The sequence below is a fragment of the Nomascus leucogenys genome, chromosome 5 (genome assembly GCF_006542625.1).
Source record: "Nomascus leucogenys isolate Asia chromosome 5, Asia_NLE_v1, whole genome shotgun sequence".
NCBI lineage: Eukaryota > Metazoa > Chordata > Mammalia > Primates > Hylobatidae > Nomascus > Nomascus leucogenys.
This window is the reverse complement of record NC_044385.1, coordinates 30,644,876-30,663,549: the sequence shown is the minus strand read 5'-3', so window position 1 is coordinate 30,663,549 and position 18,674 is coordinate 30,644,876. Positions and strand designations below refer to the sequence as shown.

At 35.7% G+C, this 18,674-nt stretch overlaps 1 protein-coding gene across 10 annotated transcripts in view; it reads right to left on the bottom strand.

Moving 5' to 3' along the window:
- Nucleotides 1-18,674, bottom strand: part of ESRRG (estrogen related receptor gamma) — a 594,759-nt gene that overhangs the window by 8,909 nt on the left and 567,176 nt on the right. For all 10 annotated transcript variants that reach the window (XM_003265099.3, XM_030812870.1, XM_003265098.3 and 7 more), the window contains one exon: nt 8,832-9,101. In XM_003265099.3, the coding sequence (XP_003265147.1) occupies nt 8,832-9,101 (270 nt within the window). The remainder of the gene's footprint in view (nt 1-8,831; nt 9,102-18,674) is intronic.

The following is an 18,674-nucleotide window of genomic DNA, read 5'->3' as shown; positions in this document are numbered from 1 at the left end:
TCAACTGTTGCTAACATCACAAAAAGAGACAGAAACAAACATTTTGTATCTTGCAGTGAATAATACATCACTTATAGGTGCCATAGGGATAGAACCTGAGTCTGATTAAGTCTCCGGATCCGGTAGCCAATTTGCACAAAATGCAAAGGGCAGAAAAAACATGATGAACTTCTCCAAGACTATGCAATCTTCAAAATCCAGACAGTGGAAAACCATGTACCTCAAATGCCCTGGCATCTTCAACTAATAAATTGTAGGAAAAATAAAATGAAGGAGGAAATTTGGAGTACAGACTTAAAAATTCATCCATATTTTTTTATGGGTAAATGAGCAAGACTAAATTGTAGTAACTAAGTATACACATTTATTTTAAAAAACTATAATAAAATAAAAGGAAGTGATGACTATAAAACTCAGGATAGGATAGTGATTACTTTTGTGGGAAGGGAAAGGGCTGAGATAGGAACAAGACACTTGAAGGGCTTTCAGGGGTTACGTTACAAGTTTTATTCTTAACCTTGCTTATGTACTCATCGTGGTAGGCTGAAAAATGGCCCTGAAGATATTCAGGTCCTAATCTCTAGTACCTGTGAATGTTACCTGCTATGGCAAAATGAACTTTGTAGATGTGATTAAGTTAAGGATCCTGATATGGGAGATTATCCTAGATTATTCAGGTGGGCCCTCAATGAAAGCAAGTGTCCTTGGAAGCAAAGGAAGAAGAAAGCAATGTTACCACTGAGGCAAAATGCTACTCCTGGCTTTAAAAACGGAGGAGGGTGCCCTGAGCCAAGGAATTCAGGACCAGGAGCTGGAAAAGGTCATGGAAATGGATTCTTCCCTAGAGTCTCCAGAGGGAGTGAAAACCTGTCCATACACTGTCTTACACCTAGTGAAACTGATCGACGTTTGACATCCAGAACTGTAAGAGAATAAATATGTGTCATTTAAAGCCATCAAGTTATGGTCATTTGTCAACGTAGCATAAGAAACTCATACGCTCATTAAGGTCTATATTTTTATGTGTTTTTTGTGTTTTCTTTTGCATTAAAATGATACAGATAAAAAGAGGGAGAGAAAGAAATTTCTGATGGATGGTCTCTTCTAGAAAGTCACGAATCAAGCAGAATTCTATGGCGGCTGTAGAAACAGGTGGCAGAAATATCAAGGAAGGCTTTCACATATCAAGTAGGAAGCTGAATCAAAAAAATGTTTAGGTTTCTTCCAACCCAGAAATCTTATGATTTTAATATTGAAAATAGTAATAATAATTCTGATTTTTCTGCTTAACCATGGTGACAATAATAAACTTTCCATTTCAGAGCTCTCCATTAAGATACTTTTAGTTTATTTTAGAAGGCCTGTTTTCCTCATTTCTTGCTGTGGCTAAAAAGCTAGCTTTCTTTGACATTTACACCAGCCACACAAATCACTCTGACTGTATTTATATAAAATAATGAACCACAGAAAACCTCCATGGTCGTGGTTGTAGTTTCTTTCCTTCAGGCTTCTTACGAGTCCCAAATTACTATTAATATTGTTATGTTTACCTTGCGTAATGAGATTTACCTGCTAGGTCTTTTCTATTTTTCTATAATTACTTAAGACCTTCCATCTCTCTCTCCATATCTTACACTTTTCCAGGGGGTTTTTAACTCATTTTGCTAAAAGTCATAAGGACAATTACAGTATACTGGGTAAGTGAATGTTGATATCAATTTGGGTGGTGAATAGTTCAACATTTCAAAACATCATAGATGATCTGCACCATGCTAATGACCTTTTGTAACAGAGCTCATTATCTTAAAATATATAGATGAAAACAATGTTATGCTATAATCATTTCCTGGAAATAAGCAACTGTAGAGTATTTTATGTGCTTATTGCCCAGGTAATAAGCACATATTACCCAGGTATTTACTCAGGTAGCTTTGGAAGGCCAAAGCTATTTGCAGCAAATATTTCTGATACCATGCCAAGACACAGTGACCACTGAACATGAAAAGAAACATTTAAGAGCCAGCTTTTATGTTTTTACCTAAAAATTGCAATACTGTAATATGTTTAAAATTTAAGGGTTGTATTAAATTAAAAAAACTCACTTCCAAAATATATTATTCTAAATAGAATTAAAATAATCCAGTGAAGGCAGCCTTGAATAAAAACCAATGAAAAGTAAACCAAGAGATGTAAGGTTATAATTTTGATTTCTTATTTACCTGCTAGTATTACTTATGGTTTGTTCTGGGTAAAAATTAGGAACAAAGTTCTACCTGCCACACAAAGCTTACATATATTCATTTCTCATAAATTGTTATAATTTCTTGGTAAATGTTTCATGTCCAATTTTGTCTGTCACTTTCTTGGGTACTTTTATAGTCCTCTAACTCCAAGAAGATGGCAAGATGAAGGAAGTGGGCATGAAATTCTCAATCAAATTAAAAATACTTATTTAGGCTCCCAGATGTGAAATTGTAATAGGTAAAGTCTTCTGCATTAATCCTTTTAGAAACATGTACATAATTATTTGTGGAATAGAAATAGCTCATTGATAGCAAAGGACAAAAGGTCCCACCTTCTGCCTCATAATAGCCGTGCATGATTATCAGCTTTCTTCGCATACCTGTGAAATAGTATTGGACATGCCTACTGCACAGGTATGTTGTGGGAATCAAATAAGATTCCCATTATTATTGTGTGGAAGTCTAAGTCTCTTTGTAGGCCACTCAGGACTTGCTTTATGAATCTGGGTGCTCCTGTATTGGGTGCATATATATTTAGGATAGTTAGCTCTTCTTGTTGAATTGATCCCTTTACCATTATGTAATGGCCTTCTTTGTCTCTTTTGATCTTTGTTGGTTTAAAGTCTATTTTATTAGAGACTAGGATTGCAACTCCTGCCTTTTTTTGTTTTCCATTTGCTTGGTAGATCTTCCTCCATCCCTTTATTTTGAGTCTATTTGTGTCTCTGCACATGAGATGGGTTTCCTGAATACAGCACACTGATGGGTCTTGACTCCTTATCCAATTTGCCAGTCTGTGTCTTTTAATTGGAGCATTTAGCCCATTTACATTTAAAGTTAATATTGTTATGTGTGAATTTGATCCTGTCATTATGGTGTTAGCTGGTTATTTTGCTTGTTAGTTGATGCAGTTTCTTCCTAGCCTTGAGGGTCTTTACAATTTGGCATGTTTTTGCAGTGGCTGGTACTGGTTGTTCCTTTCCATGGTTAGTGCTTCCTTCAGGAGCTCTTTTAGGGCAGGCCTGGTGGTGACAAAATCACTCAGCATTTGCTTGTCTTAATTCAAGATGCATTAAAGACTTACATGTTAGACCTAAAACCATAAAAACCCTAGAAGAAAACCTAGGCAATACCATTCAGGACATAGGCATGGGCAAGGACTTCACGTCTAAAACACCAAAAGCAATGGCAACAAAAGCCAAAATTGACAAACGGGATCTAATTAAACTAAAGAGCTTCTGCACAGCAAAAGAAACTACCATCAGAGTGAACAGGCAACCTACAAAATGGGAGAAAATTTTCGCAACCTACTCATCTGACAAAGGGCTAATATCCAGAATCTACAATGAACTCAAACAAATTTACAAGATAAAAACAAACAACCCCATCAAAAAGTGGGCAAAGGATATGAACAGACACTTCTCAAAAGAAGACAATTATGCAGCCAAAAGACACATGAAAAAATGCTCATCATCACTGGCCATCAGAGAAATGCAAATCAAAACCACAGTGAGATACCATCTCACACCAGTTAGAATGGCGATCATTAAAAAGTCAGGAAACAACAGGTGCTGGAGAGGATGTGGAGAAACAGGAACACTTTTACACTGTTGGTGGGACTGTAAACTAGTTCAACCATTGTGGAAGTCAGTGTGGCGATTCCTCAGGGATCTAGAACTAGAAATACCATTTGACCCAGCCATCCCATTACTGGGTATACACCCAAAGGACTATAGATCATGTTGCTATAAAGACACATGCACATGTATGTTTATTGCAGCACTATTCATAATAGCAAAGACTTGGAACCAACCCAAATGTCCAACAACGACAGACTGGATTAAGAAAATGTGGCACATATACACCATGGAATACTATGCAGCCATAAAAAATGATGAGTTCATGTCCTTTGTAGGGACATGGATGAAACTGGAAACCATCATTCTCAGTAAACTATCGCAAGGACAAAAAACCAAACACCGCATGTTCTCACTCATAGGTGGGAATTCAACAATGAGAACACATGGACACAGGAAGGGGAACATCACACTCCAGGGACTGTTGTGGGGTGGGGGGAGGGGAGAGGGACAGCATTAGGAGATATAACTAATGCTAAATGATGAGTTAATGGGTGCAGCACACCAACATGGCACATGGATACATATATAACAAACCTGCACATTGTGCACATGTACCCTAAAACTTAAAGTATAATAATAAAAAAAATTTTAAAAAAAAGATTCCCTAGAAGAAGCTTAAAAAAGGAAATGTCTACAGAAAGATTCTGAAAAAGGATAATCTCTTGGCCAGCAGCTAAAACCAGCTAAAACTATCTCCAGAATACCAAATCAACTAATTTAGTCAAAATTTTGTAAAATTGGCTAAGGCCCAGTTTTACTTTACACACATACACACACACACAACACACACACACGTATGCACATATATACATGTATGAAACCAAACTGGCTACCTTTACTTAAAAGTAATCAATCTAAAATTTTCAGGTCATTTAAGGGATATTAGGCATTATTTAATTCACCTGCCTTATTTTACAGATGAGGAAACAGTTACGTATTTAAGCAACGTAGTCTCAAAGGAGGTGAAATTTGGAATTAGAGAGTAGAAAACATTCCTCTTTTTAGGTAAAATGCATATATATACAATATAATACACATATATGCATGGATGTGTGTATATGTATGTATATATGTGTGTGTATGTGTGTGTGTGTGTATGTATGTGTGTGTGTGTGTGTATATCCTAAATAGATGGTATTACTGTTTCATCGGGGGGTTATTAGGAAAACCATATCTAAAAAGGCTCCCCTAATGGAGTGATAATGAAAACACACTAAGTCAAAACTATATGAGGGTTCAAATATCCTAATTAAATATGGTGCCCATTCCAGTATCCTACAGAAATCATAAACGTTCTATACCTTGAAATCATACAACTATACATACATAACCATTTGTCCTTAAGAACAACAGAATGCTGTCATGAGGTTGTTAGAGTTATTTGTGATCTTAAATTGATAACCAAATAATTATTTTTAGCTTGATATCAATAGGTGATATTGTTCTGGAAATAATGGGTAGAAGTAAAAAAGAAAACTCAATTTGAAACATGTTTATTCTTGAATGGATTGGACTCACCTGGCTTCAGGCTGGGGTGAGGCAGGGGTGGCAAAGACTGGGATGTGAGTGGCAGATTTAGAGATTGAAGGTCTTATGACTTGAGCAACAGAGAATGGTCAGACTAAAGTGATTCATTAGCTTAAACTGCTTTTAATCTTACCGTACATAATTTCAAACCAATTCTTAACATAAGAATCAAGAGATCCAATGAAGAGAAATAAATCCCATCATATAATCTTACTTAAGTGCTTATAGAAATATTTTACTATATTTTCTAATACAGAGATGAAATTATAGAATCATAGAATTCCAGAATTGGAAAGAATTTGATATTAGTGAAACCTCTTGTTATATACATGAAAAAACTGGGGCCTAAGAATTACGATTTAAAATTGTGACCTAGAGTTTTCTTTTAAAATTCAGTCACACAGAGATATATCAGGGATGCGATAGTTACTCAAGAGGTTTTTAATGCTAAAAAATAAGAGAATACATAGCTTAAATGAGACTGTAAGTTTCTTATCTTCAAAAGTAACTGGAACTATTATTTAGGGTTTTCAAAGATCTGAACTTGAAAACTGCAGAATTATAACAATTCATGACATATTGTTGTTTTGGCCATACACACGAAGATAGAGTTTCCAGTGATGTTCTGGTGTTATAAGTATTCCTGAATTCACTTATGACAGAAACAATGCTATAAAAATATGAAAGCATCATTAGGAAGCTAGTTACCTGTTTTCCAAGCATAAGCAGAACATTTATAATTATTGAATAGAGACCAATGTTTAAAATAAGCTAAAATTTAAATAAATGAGACAATGGTTGTTAACACCTACAGCCATGCAGGAAAAGCTAAGATACCTACCTAAATTACACTGAAATAGATTTTCATTTTTGCACAAAAAGTTACTTATGTTAATCTGGAATTCCTAAACACACACACATACACACACACACACACACACACACAGAAACGACAAAAAATAATAGAAGCCCTTTAGGGTGTCTAAAGTATTAAAATATTTTTATACTGATATGTGTATGGGCAGTTTAAGAAACCGACATTGGATCTAAGCAAGTTTGAGTCTACATTCAATCTTGGATCTACAACTTTATTGCTGTGCTCCAAATAACAGTCAAAAATGGAATAAAATAACATCATATTAACAATATCAAAGAAAATGACTTTCTGAGTTGTTTACCCCAAACTAAAATGATGGGGCTTGCAGGTTAGGTGGGTGAAGAAAAGGCCATAATTACACAACACAGTAGAGGTGGCACAATTTAGAGATTAAAATAGTCCTTAGAGTACTTAATCAGTTATTCTTTAGTATGGACTCTGATTCAATTGATTTTTCTTGGTATTGAGGGGCTAAATGAACGATGGAATCACCTGCAAGAATATTTTGAGACAGAGACTTTTTTTTAGAAGAAGCAATGTTACTCAACTACCATGATAAGAGAAGAAAGGAGAGCTTATTGACCATTTCTGACTTTAGACATGACAAATAAATGAACTAATTCTTTAAAGACTTTCTAATCATCAGTCACTGCTGTGAGGTAGTCACTTCCTCTCCCAGAAGTAGAATATGTGGATTAGGATATTTATCTATCAGAAATATTAATGCTTATACTTCTAAGCAACAGAGACAGAAATGCTGCTACTAATTAATTCAGGTACTCTAAATTATAATACTTAGTCATAAAGTATACATCCAATATCTAAAATTATACATTTTTAGCAATTTTGTTGACAAAGTTTTAGCATTGCTCAGCATTCATGGTTAGTTAATAATTTTTAAAAGCAATTTGAAACAAAAGGTATAACACAGGCTGTAGTATATTTTAAAAACAATTAACCTAGTAAGTATTTTAAATTAGAATTGTTTCATGATTGCCAAATAAAAATTCTTCCCAAAACCACTGTTATAAAATATTTCATCTCATTATGAGAGATGGTATAATGTGAAGTCCATACAAACTAATAAATCCTCAGAAAATTTCTACCCCATCTCTCACTTTGATCTTCTGGAGAGGGAGGGCAGGAGATTCTTCAGGGTTCATAATAACAATGTCATTTGTCATAAGAAATCATATTTTATAATTTCACAGGAGAGTAGAAGAAGAGAGTGTGGTGTGGTGAGGAAGAGGGTTATATTCACAACTGAAACTGTGAAATGCTAAACTCCATTATGAAGACAAATAGGAAAGTACAACTCCATTGTTGAAAACAATTTCCCTCCTATCAGTCCAAGGATTCATGCATCAATATTGTAGATGAACTGTTAATTACAAAATCAATTAAAAATTATTTCTAAAAACAGTCACGCGTCCCTGGCTCTCATGGGGGCAATTTGGGCAGAAGGTCTCATCTCACTAGGACCGCGCCAAATCACAAAGTCGTCATCCACAAGTAAGCAAAAGCAATCTGGTTTTTCATTTTTCAGCGCGGCTGAGCCCAGCCTGAGATTGATCGTCACATATGGCCCCAGAAAACAAACTGTCAATACCTTGAATGCTGCAGAATTTGAACAAATAGCCGTCCGCCCATTCAAGCCACTCATTGCATCCCATTTAACAGATTTTATTGACAGTTTCCTTCTTGTAATTAAAGGGAAAACTACTGGCCGGCAACCAAGATAAAGTTCAAAGATAGGGTCAAAACAAAAGCAGATGGAGGGGCACGGTGTGACTGTCAATGGTACATAGCATCAGAGCACGTTATTGACACACAGGTATCTAATGATCGGCACGTCATTAAGGAGGGATCTATCCTGAACTTTATGCAAATGCTAAAAGAGACTTAAGACCATAATAAAGCATTAAGAGAGGCACACAGGGAAAAACAACAAAGCACCAACGATTTTTACTTATTAGAGGTTGCTCTCTATTTTAGCATGTTTCAGTTCAAATGTAAAGCCCAGTTAGTCCCATAATTCTTAACCCTTACTGCATAGGCAGAATTTGACATCTAAAGAACTCCAGAATGTAAGAAAACAGTGTTCTTTGATAACCAAAACTCAAAGCAACACTAAATACATTTTCCCAATTGCACAATTTGCATTTTTGAGGGAAAAATGATTTGTGTGTATCAACAATTCCCTTGTTTTAACTTATGCATAAAATACAATGGAACTAATTTTGTCCTGGGAGTGTCCATTTATGCTATTACTACAAGAGATTTTGCTTTGCCATGATCCAAATTAGTACATGCATTAGTTGATAAAAGTTTCAAAGCATTCAATAAGCAAGTCAAATGAAATTAATTCCCTTTAAGTATATTTTTCTTATTTCTAACTTTTCACTAGAAAGCTATACTGATTATAATTTTGCTGACTTATACAAAATTTACAAACCAGGTCTAGCAAATCCCTGAAGAAGTTAAGGAGAGGGGTAAAACTGACATATTAAAAAAATGTAACAATGACTATGTCAGTATGCCAACCTGAATTAGCAAGAGCTATAGCTTTGAGGGTGACAAATTCTTCTTTTTCCAGCTTCATGCTCTTGTATTTCTTTACCAGCTGCAGGATAGCATTATTTAGATCAAGAAGGCCTGCTAATTTGGACTGGTCTTCGTCCATTATATAATCGTCTGCATAGACAAGTTCATCCTCAAACGAAAGAGACCGGTATACGACACCAAGGATCAAAATTTCCATCCAAGCACTCTGCAGAAGGCTCATCTGGTCCGCCAGGGACAGCGTGGAGAAGCCTGCATGGAAAGATGGGCAGATCAAGTTACTTTAAAGCCATAATTTCATAATGCAACATTAGTTTCATATGGTAGCTGGCTTCTGCATCAGTGCTCAAAATTATGCTGAGCTTTGATTAGAAGCTCTTAAAATTTTCCCTGGATCACTTTGCGAACAGCAAAGTGAAAGTCACAAACCAGCTTCTTCAATTTGTGGGTATTTGCTCTAAGTTTTATAGACACAGCTTAGGGGAATATAATAGAGATGTCGTTTTCTTTCATTCGAGAAGAAAATACCATGTAATCTTTCAATATACTTGATTTCTGGTTGAAGTCTTTAGGAACATCTTATAGGAAGTCAGATTTTCAACTATCTCATCTCTAAAAACTACTATTGGTAAACAACATAAAAGTAAAAAAAAAAAAAAAAGAAGAAGGAGAAGAAGCAGCAGCTAAAAATAAAAGGTAAACAAACGATTTAGGCCATAGAGCTCAGCACAACTTGGAAACATTTCTGTATAATATTAATAGTTACAAGCACAATGGATGATGAGTTACAACTAGGTGAGCCTTCTTAATTGGCTATTTCCCCTCACTGATATTTAACATGACTTTCTTTTAAAATTAGTGATAATTGGTATAAAAGAAAGTGGAATACTTGGCAGCCTGGCCTCCTCACCAACTAGAAAAGCCTCATTCACTATTGTTGTTAAGATCCAATTATTTAAAAAGTTAAATATAAATAAAGGTAACAGGGTTTGGTGCAAAGGAGTCAGATTCTGAATGTAAATATGGGCTCCACTTAGCTACTGATTCTTTCACCTTGAGCAAGAGAAATTAACTTGTATCTTAAATTTCATATTTGGGAAATATAAAATATCACCTACCTAAACATTAAGCTATAACCTGCAATTCAGTAAGTGTTGCTGTATGATTAATATATGTTATTTTTATCTGAATTACCTATGTGATCACTTCAATTCTTTTCTGCAAACCTGATGCATTCATACATGCATATTTAAAGTCCCACTGAGCTTGAGAAAACATATGCAAAAAAATTAAAAAGAAAATGTTGTTCAATAGAGAAAGAGGAAGCAGTACAATTAAGCCTACTTAGGAGTAAAGATTATATATATATATATATATATATATATATATATATATATTTATATATCAGAGGGACTAGATCTGTATTCTAAAGTGAAGATACCTGATGATCAGAAGCTTTTCTCAAGTCCTAAAAAGAAATGTTTCTTAAAACTTCACTTTTATTTCCAAGTGTATGCCTAAAACTTCTAAGGGTAACCATCCACCTAATGGCTTCTGAGGACAGTGGTACCATCATTTAAGGTCCTGCCACCAGTAATTCTACAGAAAGGAAGGACCATTTTTAATAATGCAACTTATGAAATCTATTTTTACTCCCTTTCTAGACCTTATTATCCAAATCATAAGTAGCCACTGATGCCCAACGTTTTTAGGCTGCTGCTTATGGTCACTGTTGCTGTCCTTTTCATTCATATCAAATTGTGCATATCCCATATGATATTAGAAACTACAGCACAGTAAAGTAAAGGAAAGGATTTCCTGACCTATTGGTGAAAAATAGTGGTTTGCCATTTGGTACCATTAATTGTAAGTGCTTAATAAAATCATCAGAAGGGATGAGTCAAGCTTTTCTTAAGGGAATCTTTAAGATATGTGTAAAAATGCATTTCTTTCATTGTTTATCATGGTGCTTACACGTTATTTGACAGGATTTCTTTTGGACTGGCTGTGTAAGTCTTGTTTCTTATTCTGTTTTGTCATTGCATTTGGGCTTAAATTAATAAATATCCTCTTAGAGATATAATAGCTGATAACATTTTAAACAGCGATTCAACACAGAAAACTAAACTATTTAACCTAAATAGGTTAGGCTTCAGATGCTTTAATTTTAGCAATGTTATATTCACAACAAACAAACAGAAAACCACATTGCTCTTTTTTCTATCCCGCTCCAAGGAAAAAAGGTGCAACGCAAATCCAAATATCAATCTCAAGAAAACATACTAAGTAAGAATTTCTTGTGTAAATTAAAATACTAAAAAAAAATCATCTGGAAAGTTATGAGCAAAAATGAATGGGTCTTTTCAATTTGCCTTAGTTTTCTTGTTCCTTTTCACGCTCCCAAGCCGCAGTTTTTCTGCAGCAGCAGATGGACAGAGCGTGTAGCCCGCAGCACCTTCCTGTGACAGCCCTATTCTCCCTCCCAGACGCTGCTGTTAGTAAATAGATTTACACATTCTCCAATCTCCACACATCTTTCTGCCGAATAATTAAAAGCAGGATGATTAGTTTATTGAGTGGAAGGAGGAACTTTTTTATTGAGGTCCATCCATGATTTTATCAGGGCCAGCACTTTTACGGTTGTCAGGGGGGTGCAGGCATCCAATTTTTCTTATCTGCCTGATTAATACAAACGCTGTTTCAGGACGCATTAATTAACAGATACAAATCTACGTTCTCATGGAAGGATCAATACGGAGAAGAAAAGAGGCATCAATGTGAATTTAGTGCTGATGATGGAGAAGGCACGCTATCGACATTTACGTGCACGGAAACTTTAAAGTTGCACCGGTCCCCCTTTGTCCCTGTGATTTACAAATTAACAATGTTACAGCCATAACAACATTTCACACATTTCTTTGGGGTTTAATTAAGCAAAAAACAATAAAATTTCATTTTTAAAGTTGATCCTGCAATTTGTTTCTTCTATATTGATGGTTGTGTGTGTGTATGTGTGTGCATGTGTGTGTGTTTATCCTTCCTGCAAACCTAACTTTTTCATTTTGCTTCTCTACGAAATAAAGAGCAGGAAAAAAGGGGAAGAAACAGCTGTTTTTTTTTTTTTTGGTCAGGGAGCATGGGGAGATGGATATAGCACAAAAGGTTTGACACGTTTGCTTGACTGATATCCTCAAGTATATTTCAGCTGATTAAAGGAAGTATACTTTTTGCAAATCCAAAGGAAAAAGGACAATCTATGCCTTACAAAATAAAATAAAATAAAAGTCTGAACTTCTATCTTTTCTTGGTCTAGAAATTGTTGGCTCTCATTTTACCCCTTTCCTACCACACCACTGCAATCTGGAAGCTAGTACAAAGAGCTCTCCTGCCCAAATGCCTGAGCAGCAGTTAGACAGCCTTGTTATGAGATAGTCATGTTCATCTGGTCACTAAGGAGGCCAAATACATAATAGAAATTTTATCTTAATTCCATAAAATTATTTTACCTTTTCTTTAGGAGTTCCAGCTATGTTGCACATACATAAAAACGCATGGATAAAATAACATTTTTATCAATAGACCTGAGCAATGTGTAAAATTCTAAATAACCAAGGCATAAATGAAAATGCATATTTTAATAAGCTGAGTCTAAGGAATTCTCTTAAAACATAATTGTTCTATTGGCTTACACATGCTTGTATCCAAATAATAATTACTTGTTTGTGTTTTTACCAGGTATTTAATGGTCGTTTATAGCTCTTGGGCTACAAGTTAGAGGTCTTCATCATCTGTAATATTTAGCTATCTTTGGAGAGAAACCTCTTTCCCAAGTGAAATAAAATATGCTTTGCAGTTGTGTCATTTGAACTTCATGTTTTGTACATCCTGGGACCTTAATCTTTGGTGTGTGACAGGTTATAGTTTTAAATGTTCAGCCGTATTACAGCTTTTTAAAATACACTGATACCATGGCACATTTTTTCTTCCCCAGCTACAGCCCATTCCATGCATATCGCTGACAACTCGGATCTCTCTTCATCTCCGTCCCAGAGTCAGTGCCATTTAATGTATCTCGGGCATTTTGCTTGCAGAATGACTCTCTACCTTGACCCGCAGTTAAATAGCATGTTTATCTGCAGTACGGTGTGCTCCAAATAAACCAGATGACAGTTGGGAATAACATCATTTGGAAGGATTGAAAAGCTTCTCAAGAGGCAGGTACCCCTGAGGTAATAGGCTTGAAGAAAGCATGTTTTGTGCCAACCATCTTGCCTTCTTCTACTGGAAACTTCGGAGGTTGACAGTGGTGCCATGGGCACTCGTCAAGCACTGTTTTTTTTTTATTTTTATTTTTTTTTAGCCTGGCAAACTGATGCACTTTGCAGTCAACTTACAAAAAAGGCTAAGCATTTGAAAGTGTGAAGGGCAAAAAATATCTGACGGCTAGTCTTCAAAAATACACTTTCATTTCAGAAAGCATAAATGTTTATTTCCTGAACAGAGTGTTGACAGAAATAGGCTGCAGCACAGGCATTTGGGTTTAACCCCTGCTAGGCATTTTCTTCTCGGCTGCTTTCTTGAAATAGAGAGCAAGCATTTTAAATCTTCAGGGTATCTGTTAATATCAGTTAATCATGGCATTGATTTGCCTGATCACAGTTTTTGAACTGTAGTTTTTCTGTTCCACAAAAAAAAACAACATTTTTCAACAACTAGCATATCATGCTAGAACTGTAATTATGCCATAATGACTCACTGAGATCACAAATGAAGTTCATTTTGAGAAGCTGATTAAGCAATGCAACGTAAGCTAGATTCTTTTCTTTCCCGTACAAATAAACCTAATGTTTACAGGACCCAGAGAAGAAAAGAATAACAGTGGCACTAACATTTGGCCTTAGCTACCAATAGACACACAGATGCATAACCCTTGTTAGAGATAAACTTATTTTGTATTTTTAAGCCAGATGTTCTTTTCACATATGGGGCAGACATATCACTTTGTCCTATGATTCACAAAACACACAGCTCAGGGGCCTGTAGGAAACTTTATATATATATATATATATATATATATATATATACACACATATATATATATATGTACGTTTTATATATATATATGTAAGTTATATATATATATATGTATAGTCTCCTGCAGGAGACTATACATATATATATATACACACACACTTTTTTTTTTCATGAACTGGAACTCAGTAGGAGCTAGTGTTAAACAGCTACAGATGGTTAACTGCAGAAGTGAAAGCTGGAACATCTACATGGTGCTATCAGAAGCATTTTATTTAAAATTTTTCTTTAAAAGAGATGATAATGATTATATTATGTTTGTACTTAAGCCTTAGATACAATACCTATAACACTATTCTTTGAATCTTTACTCCTTTCGGCTGACCATAATCCAGATTTCAATAATTTAGATTCAATCACAGTTGGGTGAAATGTAAGAATAATTGACAAAAATGGAAAATAGCTCCCTTGCTAGCTAATTTAATCATTTGTTTCAACATTTGTTGATTCCATAAGGAATCTGTTTCTTTATCTCTGTTTTTATACTTTAAGTAGATTTCACACTGATTTTATGGAACTATTATTTTAAAATAGTGGTCAAACAAGACAAGTACATATTTCTAAAATCTAAAAGGCAGGACTCAGGTTGTAGTACAATTTTATACAATACAGGTATAAAATAAATTTAATACAAAATTTAATACAATTTTAAGGGCAGAAGTGACCACCTTCTATAAAACTGAGCAAATGATCTAAGCAGTTGTGAGGAACTAAAAGGGAGGAGAACAGAAACGCAAAGGTAATATCTACCAGTCCAAAACAGAATTATCACTGTTAACTGAATTTACAGGTGCAATTGACCACTGACCACTCATGCTGATTATATAAACAACCAAATGAGTTTACAATTAGCCCGATTACAGGAACAGAAATTGAAAACATGCCCCCATAGACGTGGTGAAATGCTTTCTTTAGCAATTATTCCTGGTTTTCCAATCAGCTTGCTAGAAAAATTTAAAATATAATAGCAGCCTAAAACCTAAAGTATAATAATAATAAAATTTAAAAAAAATAATGGCAGCAAAGAAAAAATATTTCAAGTGACAATACAGGAAAGACTCCACATGATGACAAGAGGTTTTGTTTTGTTTTTTTCCTGTGAGTGGGAGTTTTTTTTAACAACTGCCAACCTACTTTGAAAAGTACTAGACACAGGGCCAATGAATGCCTAATAAGAATGTAAAGACCATCTACACGGAGTGTGCAGCTCCTCTTTGGAAGTCCTTACTTACCCCTACTTACCTAGAACTTCTGAATAACTGGAGAGGATCTGAAATAATTCCCTTAGATTTTCCCAAACTCCCTCTTACTTGACCTCAACTTTACTTCTTTTGTCCTTTCATCTAAGCCAAGAAGAAAGAAAAATTGTTGGGGGGCATGGAGGCAAGTATAGGCTGAGCTGCCTTAAAGAGAGAAATCTAATGGCTTTCTTTTCCTACAACCTTTATTTTTTACTAGTTGAAAATAAGTTCTGCCTGGAAAGCAGACTGAGTGAAATTTGTTTGGCCATCAAGAAAAAAGGAAAGCAATGCCATATAACATAGGACTCTAAAAAATATATTTAAAAATGGCATTTTTGAGTCTCACTTTGGGATTAGATGATACTGAATAGGGAAAAACACCATTTGGAAGCCACACTTCTGATTTGAAAGAAAAAGGATCTGTGCTTGAATTTGACTTGCTTTACCAGTGCACTGGTAGAACCAGGTCAAGAAATATCATAGAGTGCTTCAGGGAACTGACCAGTGGTCCACAGAAAACCAGTCCCACTTTGGAACCAGATATCTAAACACTATCCACTTCAGGAAATTCCCAAGGGGTCCCCATCAAATTTGGTCTAATAATTTAAAATTCAAGCCTCCAAAATAAACACATACAGGCTCTATCTTGAACTTTGGAGAAAGCTGACAGATATCTCCACAAGCCTTTAGAGTGTGTGGAAAACATTTAGAAATAAATACCCGTAAGATAAAGGTTAATAGTCATGAAGTGACACCTGAGGGGAGAGGATAGTGAGGGGAACTATAACTTTGAGGTCTAGAGATCTGACTACAACCAATGGTATTAACTTAGCCCCTGTGATGAGCTGACTTGTGCCACCCCACCCAAAAGATCTTAGAGTCCTAACCTCCAGGACCTGGGAACATGACCTTATTTGGAAATTAGGTCTTTGTAGATGATCACATTAAGATGAGGTCATTAAAGTGGGCCCTAATGTAATATGACTGTATCTTCATAAAAAGGGGATATTTGGATGCAGAGATGGACATGTACAGAGGGAAGATGATGTCAGGACACAGGGAGAATACTACCTACAAGCCAAGGGATGCTTGAGGCCACCAGAAGCCAGGAGAGACAGGAGAGAAGCATGACCAGATTTGCCTGCAGAGCCCGCAGAAGGAACCCAAACCTCCTGCCACCTGCTCTTGGGCTTCCAACCTCCAGAGCTGTGAGCCAATATATTTCTGTGGTTTATGTGGTTTATGTCACCCAATCTTTGGTACTTTGTTTTAGCAGCCTTAGCAAACTAATACAGACCCACAGGTGACCTTCTTATCTGTCAGTTGCAAACTGTGGACTACACACTTTTGAGGAATCTTCCAGTTCCAACAGTTTCTAATTCAGAATAATAAACAGAGCTAATTTCATGAAGTACAAGGCTGTCTGGGTAACGGTGAGCACCTCAGACAAAATCCATGGACTGGGAGTAAATAGACCTAGAATTGGGTGCCATCTCTGCCACCAAGGAACTGTGAAACTCTGAGGAATGACTCAACTTTGCTGGTTCCTGCTTTCTCATCTGTAAAACTAGAAGGTAGAAAAAGTATTCCTGAAGGTTTATTTCAGCCTTAAAATTATTAGGCTTCCAATGCTTCTACCGTGACAAAATTCAGATCAACTAACATTTAGAGTATCTATTACAAGTGAAGCACTATGCTCAATACCATTGGAATATGCAAAATGAATAAGACATAATCCTTGTCATCTAAGATTTTATAGCACAGTAAAAGTGGATAAGACCATAACAACCAAAAAAGAAAAGTATTGCAAGGATGGATCCAAGTACATGTCTATGAAGAAAAGGAGAGTTTAGTGCTTGGTTGTACACATCCTCCTAAATGTATCCATATCCATCACTTTCTCTCCTTCCCCCGACCCCAGTTTTGGTTAGGCCTTCATCATCTTTTTGGGGTAAATTTTAACAGCATCCTTACCAAAATCCTTTTATATCTGGTATTCCTTTCTTCCATCCTACCCATGGCTAGTCAAGCAATCTTTAAAATATGAAACCTATGCCATCCACTCATCAAAATGCTTTCTTGGTTTCCATATCTCCTACAAGATAAAACTGAAACTCTCTGGTAGAATATAGAACTTCTTTCACTGTTTGTTCCTTTTCCCTTTTCCTGCCATATTTCCTAAAAAAATCTTCCTCTAGTAATTCCTCCATGGATTTCCTTACATGTTGAGTGAGCTCATTTTCCTAATCCTAATGTCAAAACCCACAGCTCCACTATTTCCCTAAGCACCGCCATCCACCTGCCACCTCACTCTTGGCAGCCTTGCTCTTGGCCCTTCACTGATATATCACCAAGTTTTCTCTTTTATACTTGTGAAATCATTCTCAAATACACACACTTCTTTCCATTCTCATTGCCATGATCATTGTCACTGGGTAGCATCTAAGGGCACTTGTAAAATATAAATGTGAAGATGAAGATGAAGACATAAGCAGGAGACACAGAGCTGAGTGTATGTGACCCCTGAAGTAAGGGAGTGGATGTGAAGATCTGCTTCTTGATAGATACATCTGTATCCTCTGGACAGTGGTTTGCCATGTTCTAGATAAGCTCTTCAGGGTGGAGATCTCTGATTTGTTTCCTGCTATATCTCCAGCTCCTCAAACAGTGCCTGTCACATAGCTGGTGCTCAGTAAATATGTGCTAAATGAATGAATAGAGAATTCCTCAACAGCTCATTGACTGCCTTTCAAAAAGATGGGACGTTAGGAATGAAAAGACCATTCCAGAAACCAGATCCCTCCCCCACAGAAAATATATCAACATATAACAAAAAGGGGTGCCTAATGCCTTTTCATTAATTCAATGAATGTTTATTAAGGCACTGATTTTGTACAAAGCTCTTTGCTTATAAGTGCCTATAAAGTATATAGGATTTTTATTTGGAGCCACTTAGACTCTGATAAAGTCCTGCCTAAATTTATTCACCTCAGCCAGTTCTCTTCAGTTTAGAACTAAAGTTGATGTTTCGGTCGTATGGACAAGCTGCTTCTCTTATAAGTAACCATTCACAACAGACTTCATGATAATTTCACAATTACTTTTTTGTTATTTATAAGTACTGTCATTAATTTATCTACCTATCCTAGTTATATACTTATTTTGACAATATGTATACATTTATAGTCTGTAGCTTGGATTTTAAACCTCTGAAATACTAACCTAGTGAAGTTATGGATGAAAACAATGCTCATTGCTTCTCACTACTTGCAGGAATAAAATATTGTATGTCTACTTTTTCAACATAAATTTTCAGGCAATTCCAACCTAATTTTTGTCAAGTCTAAGAAGGAGTTTCTCATGAGAACATTTTCCACACTAAAACATTTGCAGGAAGATGAGAAACCCTGGCATTTTACCATTATGGGCTGCTTCGCACTGAATCAAAAACAGCAAGGAGGAGACAAGGTAATAAAAATGCATACATAAGGCG